General features: G+C 37.3%; 1 protein-coding gene across 4 annotated transcripts in view; it reads right to left on the bottom strand.

Annotated features, from left to right (window-relative positions):
- Positions 1-971: 971 nt before the first annotated feature.
- The window catches only part of GNAS (GNAS complex locus), a 304,178-nt gene continuing 296,777 nt past the window's right edge, over positions 972-8,372 (bottom strand). For 2 of the 4 annotated variants that reach the window (XM_084854281.1, XM_084854283.1), the window contains exons 7-12: positions 7,693-7,766; positions 6,721-6,779; positions 4,757-4,877; positions 4,346-4,476; positions 3,402-3,472; positions 972-2,369 (exon numbers count right to left, since the gene is read on the bottom strand). In XM_084854281.1, coding sequence (XP_084710407.1) covers positions 2,223-2,369; positions 3,402-3,472; positions 4,346-4,476; positions 4,757-4,877; positions 6,721-6,779; positions 7,693-7,766 — 603 coding nt within the window. In that variant the 3' untranslated portion in view covers positions 972-2,222. The remainder of the gene's footprint in view (positions 2,370-3,401; positions 3,473-4,345; positions 4,477-4,756; positions 4,878-6,720; positions 6,780-7,692; positions 7,767-8,372) is intronic. The other 2 variants (XM_084854282.1, XM_084854284.1) reach the window with 1 other exon arrangement.

Below are 8,372 nucleotides of genomic sequence, written 5' to 3'. Positions count from 1 at the left end.
TGACAGCAGTGAGGTGTGTGTTTTGCAAAAGACAATGCAACTGTTTCTATTCTAGCAGGGAGATGCATAACCACCACTTAGTTCATGTGTTCTAAAATGTGTCCAAATAGACAGGGAAATTAATTTTCTCACTGGATCCTTAATCTGAAAATTATCTGTCCTTGTCATGGTCCTCAATACACGTCGCTCTTAAAGTGAAAAACGCCTCTGGCACCTGTAGAAATTCTTTGACACACAACACAGCTTCCAAAATGGGGCCTCTTCCTAACAGAGAAACGAATATGATGTCCAGTGAAAAAAAGAAGTTAATGTGTAAATGGCAATTAAAAAAATAATCACTGTATTAAGACCCAATTCCCCCACCCCTCCATTTTTCTGGATGGGGCAAAGGGGTAGTTTGAGTAATATAGGCTAACACTGTTCTAAATGTGTTACTATAGCTGTAATTTTAGACTTTGTACAAATTTGTACATGTAGGTTTAGACACATGAAAAAGTAATATGTTCATGAAGACATAAAACACCTGTATAAAATATAAAGCAGTGTAGTACTTACTAAAATTACATGTTCTCTTATTGCTACAGTGATTTTTGCTGTCTTTTTTTTACTGTACCAAATGTTGTTCTACGCATATAATTTGCATAAATTATTCAAGTTTAAGAAAAAATCCACACATCTTCACTTTAAGCTACTTATATACTTAATATAAAACAACGTTTTAAGGTGTCTCTTTATTAAAAGAGAAATAAAATGTCACTTGAAGATGAAATTCAGTGGCCAAATCCAGGGGCAAGGTACATCTTGTCATTATGGGAGTCTTATGCCCATATGGATATAGTGTAAGGTAGAAAGGTTTCTGACCCAGCATAAGGATGGCCATGAGGTCTGTGCAATGCCTGTATATTTGCTTTTTTTGTTCTGTTTTTGTCTTTTTGCACCAAAAAAAAGACTATGAATGACAAAGACTAACATTTATAATTTGTAGCAAAATTTGGTTTATGTAGAAACAAGCCATGTTTTGCATTTGGATAGAGATTTAAATGAGTTAAAGCTAAAAATTAAAAAGCATGATGCTGCAACATCTGGTCACTTGCTGTAGACCTCACTTTTAAAGTGGTTAAGTTTGCACGATTTGTACTTTTTTTTTTTTAATATACTAAACAGTATTTTTCCTCCTCCTTTTATAAACCAGAAAAAAACCCTAAACTACAGATAAATTTTCCCCACCTTGAGCAAATGCTGCTGATAGGGTTGACAAAGCTGTACAGCGCAATCAAACATACTTACATCTTAGCTCATTGCACAGGTACAGCCATAATCAAGGCACAAAGATCTTCTACAAGTTATTTTTTTTTCAATAAAGTTGTACAAAATAATACATTTTACAGTCTGTACAAGAATAATAATCCAGCAGTAAAATAAAAATTGGGAAGAAAGAGGCATATGGGTGGGGGGAGAGAACAGGAGGAGGGGGAGAGAAAGAAGGGAAGATTGAGAGGACTACAGTCCAGATAATGATTTTTTTTTAATAGCAGACAGGATCGTCAGTGGACAAACTGAAAACAGTGTGTGGTTAACTCTTTCTGCAATCGCAGGCCATAATGCAGTTCATTTTGCAACGTTCCTGGTCATCTAAAGACCACCCAGGTAGCAGTTGGTTTGTACTGTCTAGGTTTGTTGTAGAATTGTCAGTATTTCCACTCAAAGTCACATTCAGAGGCAGAAAACCAAACTCAAGCGCCTGTCCTTTCAACTTGGTCTGTGACTTGGCACCTTCTTTAGTCTGATGCAGTGAATGGATACAAAGTTGAAATCATGGGATATATGATTATGCCCACAGCAGTGCTAATTACCTAAAGTTCTCTCTCTCCCATTTTTCTTTTCTTTGCTTTTTAATATTTAACTTTAATTCCAAATCCTCTCAGGTGCTCCACCTTCATGGCATTATTAATTTGTTGTTGTTGTTAATGACAGTGTTAAGAGAAACCCTCCCCCTGCTCGCAGAAATGGCCTTTTACACTTTGTGGGCCATCTCAAACTGTTCCAAGGGGGTGAAGCAAGCAAGCTTAGAAGTGCTGCTATTTGTCCAGCAAGGAGAAAAGGTTGAGGGATGCAAATCAGAGGGAGATTGCAATAGTTCTCTTCCACCCTATGTGGGCCAGGTTTTTTTTTTCTTTTTAATAAGGAATAAGGAGTCCAAAACAGAGAAAAAGTGCTCTCCATCACAACAACTCATATTGGCGAAGGTGCATCCGTTGAATAATGTCCCGACAGTCATTGAAAACCCTCCGAATGTTTTCTGTATCCACTGCGCACGTGAAGTGAGGATAGCAGTAGTGCCGTCCATCTCCACTTGCTGTGCTGATTCTCTGCAGGAGTAACAGATAACATAGCATATGTAAAAAATATGACAGGTTGTGGAATTGGATAGCAAGTTCCGCCTCTCTTATCTCCTATTCCCTCCACTACATCCTTCCTCCAAGGACTAAGAATTTTATTTCCAAGGCCAAATACAGATCCAAACAAAACTGCTTTGGAACAACTGGCACGAAAACTTATCCGCAAATTAGTGGTGCCAACATTGTCACCTTTTTGGTGCCAGGTCAAAACATTCCTCTACTCCCAGGCACTTGAAGCCATATGATGGGGTTTTATACATCACTTGTTCTTGATTATGGTCTGCACTAATGTTTAACTTGTTTTATTATGTTTAGTATTTTTAAAGGAAATTGTTTTTAGCTATTTTATATTTAGTATGTTTTAATAATTCTGTTGTAAGTTGTCTTGGTCTTCCTTTAAAGAGAAAGGTGACTAAGAAATATTAATAATAACATCAACAACAATGAAAGCCAGATTGAGATATTCATTAGAAAATATTTAATGATTGCCATTAAATCCAGTTAGCAGAATAGCAATAGCGGGGTAGATAAAATACACATTTTCACAAATCCACATAATCTTCCGTGTCAGTATCAATGATTTTTACAAAAAATAATATGAAACAAAAGTCAATATTCTTAGGATGGTGGTTCAGTGCCTGCAAACAGTGCCTTATTAACTGACATGGGAATACACCAGTGAAAGATAATAGTAGGGCAAGCCAAGACTTTTTGCCACTCCAAGAACATAATTCAAGAGGTGGGCACCAATATTTCTTGCAATGTCACAGAGGTTACTGGGGCATAGTGCATGTACTGCCTGCTCTTTCATAGTTCCTTGTTAAAAATACCACTGCCTCAAGCATTACTTGTGTTGCTTGTGCAGTCTGGTTGGCTCTGGCACAGTTACTGAGTCTCTTCTCAAATGAAAATGTTAAACATCTCTTAATGCTGGAATGAGTTGATTATAAAGGCAAAGAAGCAAGGTGCAATTTGGAGAATTATTGAAGTAAGCATACTTACAAGGAACTCGTCTCTAATAAAATACTTGGCCCTTGTAACTCTAGGATCCTCACCAGGTTCCGGTGTTGCTGCTCAATTAAAAAAATGACAGAAGATTATCTTAAAATAGGAATTCAATTAAATATTTTGGCTTGGATCCAAAGTAGTGAAAGGAGAAAATATCTTAGTGCTGTTCCATGAATAAGCACAAGCACTAGCAGAAGATGTCTCAGAATGGAGAAGCACAATGTATCAGGAGTTGTGTTACAGTAGAAACATGGTGAATAAGGATGGTATAGGCTGTAACATATGAACTCGACTGGGCCATACAAGGTTCTTGAAAAAAAGCTTGTGCAAGCACCTGGGCAGGTGCCTGTATAGAAGTAAGGACTTCTTTGGATTTGGGATCACTTTTCTCATGTAATGCTCTTCTGCAAGTTCCGAAACAGCCCTTATGTGTGCAGAAGAGGCTTTCTTCTAGCGGAAGGACAACTTTGGATCCAAGCCAACTTGCTGCACTCTGGATGACTAAAAATCCCATCATCCCTGGCCATCGGTCATGCTGGCTAGGGCCGATGGAAGTTGGAGTCCAACAAATCCAAAGGGCCACATTTTGCCCATCACTGAAAAATATATAATTTCATGAATCTTTAATCTAAGGTATCTGTGGAACTATTTTAACCTGATAAAGCATTCACCTGATGTGAACTGCAACCGGTCTGATTGGAGGCGAAAGGGAGTTGCAATGAAGAAATAGAATGACATTTAATAATCATCAAAAAGGAGGTGAGAAATTCTGTACAATCTTACATTTAAAAAAATGAAAAGATGAAATTATTGACCACATCAGGCTTACAGAAAAAAAAGATCCCCCAAATAGCCCTTCCTTCCCCCAATCCCGCCCCTACAGTAACTAAATAAAATTGTTTAAAAAATGGAAGTATGCTGAATGTCAACTTTCTTACCATCTTCTGGTGTGGTGTAACGAGCAAATTCTGGAAAGTAGTCTTCAATTTTAGATTTCCCTGCCAAAACTTTCTCTGCTAGCAAATCCTGTTTGTTCAGGAAAAGAATTACTGAAATGGTCCGTAGCCACCTACAATAGAAGCCAATATATTGTTAAAAACATGGCAAAATAAATTGTACAAAAGGGATATGAAGCAGTATACCCCAGAGAAAGCATTTCAGTGTTCTCTAACAAATTCTTCCTTCTTGCCTCAAATACTTCATTAGTTTATTTTTTATTTCACTAAACCAATGTGCATTCTCTTCTAGTTTACATTAATACTGTTTTAGCATCCTATATATTTTTACTGTCAAAAATCATTAATGCAGTATTATTAAGGACATGACTGGTCAAAATTGAAGGGATGGACCTGTTGTTCCAGATACTCTTGAAAAGGTTTAACGCTTCTTGAAGCCGGTTGGTCTGATTGTCTTCTCGTATAACCATATTGTAGCTACTGCTGGCCACCACAAAGATGATAGCAGTCACATCTAAAAAGCAAAAACAAAGTAAAAATCAAGAACCCCATAACACCTTCTAGAACATTCCCTGTGGTCTTGTTACCTTCTGCTCTCCAAGGAGGGAAGAAACAGGAGTTCATGGGGAAAAATGGAGAACAGAAAATGTAAGATCTTCTATGCATATGTGGGAAGCCAAAATGTAGATGATGAAAGTTATACAAGAATACAAAGAGTCAGGATCAGAAGAACATTATGGGAACAGAGCTGGAGGACAAGAAAGACAAGAAAGTAAGGTAGTTACATTAAGTTCTAATGAGCCTATGGTGGAGGGGAGAGAGAAAGCTGAGATACCTTTTTGGACAAATGTCCCTTTGGTTGTAGAGCATACATTAAGAGCAAAAAAAAAAAAAAACCCTTTAAAAATTCCATGTATCTTCCTGTCAAATACTCTCCAAAGAAATATTTATTGGAGATCAGTGGAAAAAGAAATTATGAAGAATGGGGGAAAGAGATGATGAAGAAAAGGGCATATACTGCAAAGAATCTCTTTCCTCCCATTTCATACCATACCTTATGTAGGACATTGCCTCTTTCTTGGGAGACACAGACTCATAGGATCCAGCATTCTATGAATCTATATGGTTGTGCTGTTCCAGACCCTCATAATGTTTACCAAGCTCCTACACTTTTGACATCAATTAATAGGAGATGAAGCAGATCATGACTGAAGCAACCAGAAGAGGAAGGAGCAGAAGGGAAGAAACACGGCACAGTAGCCACTTGGATACTGGTACAGGTAAAAGCTTAAATGCAGGGGCAACTACAGTCCTTCAGTTATTAAAGACGAGCAAGATTTTGACCAGCTGAAAGAGTGGGGGAAACCTTAGAATAAAAATAGTTTTATAGTGCCTCCTTGCTATGCTTATACATAGGCAGTTGCTGACTTTGACCAGATACTCAAGGTGTGGGCCAAAGATTTTGTATCATAACCTTGTCTCCTTCCCAAATTTTCATTAAAGAGATTCAAGAACAGTTGCTAGAAACTTGTATAAGTTATAGTGTTCCAGAAAATACCAGTAGTAGTTAGTGTCTCATACACACACACACACCTGTACCTAATAATATGCCCCATTTTGATCTGTACTTTTTATCTTTTATTTATTTTTTAGCACTCATGTCAGTAGCATGCAAAGTAGGCATTAACCATAGTGCAATGTTTCTTAGAGCTAGCAATGGGTGCTTGGACAAACATTGCAGAACTCTTCTCTTTAGCCACTGTCACAAGTCTTCTTGATCATGTCTTTTATGTAAAAAAACATTAATTGTATAGTATTTATAGCCACAAACTCATGATTTTTTTTACGAAAGAAAAAACCATTATCTATTTTATACATTCCACAGCAGTGGGATCCTCCCCCCCGCACTCCCACTTTTAGATTTATGCACATCCTACTGTTAACAATATCCAATTAGCACAGTTAGCATTTATCTGGCTGTGGCAGGATTTATTACAAACACACAACAACCTAAGCCTGTCCCCAAAATGCAAAAAAAAAAAAGTTCACTAATCATACGAGAAGGAAGCACTATAAGCAAAGCTTACAAAACATGCTGGAGAGACAAGGAACAACGCACTAGGAAACAAAATTGTAAGGATTGCAATGGAGGGGTGTTAGTATGGGGACAGCCTCACTGATGCAAAGTTCCAGCTAGTAGATATTTAATAATAATATTCAGGTAACTGAAGCAGTTGTATCTTATGCTTTGATTATATATATATATATATATATATATATATATATATATATATATAATTTATATTGACATATAAAACATTCTCTATGCTGCTAATTTAATGTATTCTCACTCTTACCATTAAAACACTGGATCCATTTTCGGCGTTCATCTCTTTGCCCGCCAACATCAAACATACTAGGAAGAAAAATAAAAGTGAACGACTCACTAGAGCTGAGGTTTCCAACATGGTGCCTATGGGCACCAATGATTTTTATTTTATTTCTTAAGATTTTTTAAAAATTAAAACTGTTTCTTTAAAAAAACTGAGAGCCTGGCAAGCTGCAAAACATAATGCCACCCTCTGGTGCCATGTATATTTGGGTTCAAAAGAGTAGTTTTCTATTCTGGAGCTCAGAGCACACTTCTGCCCTTTTTAGGTTTTTAGGTAAATTACTTTTCTTTTAGCCACACCAATTTGCCTACTGGGAATGAGTGTTTTGTGATCCGACATGCCCACCATGGCAGACATTTTGTGAGAGCACCCAGAACACGTCCTCAAAATTCCAAAGGTGCTCATTGACCAAAAAAAGTTGGAGACCTCTGAACTAGAGCTTCCCTTACTTAAATTGTGTTTGAGCCAGGGAACCAATGCTATTTGAGACATCCTGTGAAACAAGTTTAGACCCCTCCCCTCCCCCCACAACCAAGGACTACAAAAATGTTATTAGAAATGGGAGGAGCTGTGTAGGCTCCAGCAGAATAGAGGCCTTCGTAGCCTGCTATTTGAAGGTGCTCCTCCAGTCATCAGTTTTGTAAGTTGGAACCTTATAACGATTATGGTGTATTATTTTGTGGTTGTTGCAAAATAAAACTAAAACAACATTTTTGGGTAAATTTCCATTTGTAAAATTGATCATTCTAAAAGGGCACAGTCCACAAAAAACCTAATTCCAACCTAGATGCCTCTATTCATCTATCTAAAATAGAGTACAAGAGTGGTACTGTATCCCCATGTGATCATTTGTAATAATCACATGAGAAATACAGTTGTACAAATTGGCCCTTTGTTTAGTTTAACCTCAAGTCCACCACTTTTAGCAATACTTACTGGAAGTTTACTTTGTCCACCTGAAACTTGGTTTCAAATATTCCTGATGTCAGAACTCTACATCTAAGAAGGTCCTTAAACAAATAAAAAAGGCCAGTTATTGAGGAGGTTCCTCTCTGCCCAAACAAACATGCTTGTCTTGAAAAGAACATGATACTTAGAAATGCATAGGGCTGTATGCTGTTAGTGGGAGAAAGAAGTAATAGCACTATAAGTCAACATTTAGGTTGTGCCTGTATGAAAGCAGTCTGAGAGTTTTTATTTTTAAATAAACTTATATCTAATTTTCCCCCTCCCCCACAGAAAGCAACACAAACTGGCTTACAATAGTAAAAAGGAACACACAACAAAAACAAATCCATAAAATACACTAACCAACCAACAAAAGATACTAGTATCATAGTCAAATCAATAAAAAAACAGCAACTCATAAAGTCCATAAAACCAAAATGAAGGTACAAAGGAAAACAGCTTAATGTACCCATAACAAGGAGAGATGTTTTTCAGATGAAGTCCTTCCTAAACAATCATGTTTTGGCCAAATTTCTAAAATCATACAGAGTCAAGCTTGGTGAATTTCAACCAGGAGGACATTCCATAGGGTGGGTGTCACAATGGGAAAAGCCCTACTCCTTTTTGACACCCACCTAGCCTCAGATCACTGCTGTATCTGGAACAGG

This window comes from Heloderma suspectum, chromosome 4, assembly GCF_057233095.1.
Source record: "Heloderma suspectum isolate Gila_16-S chromosome 4, 16-S_ref, whole genome shotgun sequence".
Classification (NCBI taxonomy): domain Eukaryota; kingdom Metazoa; phylum Chordata; class Lepidosauria; order Squamata; family Helodermatidae; genus Heloderma; species Heloderma suspectum.
The sequence above is the reverse complement of the archived record's forward strand: the minus strand, read 5'-3'. Positions and strand labels throughout refer to the sequence as shown.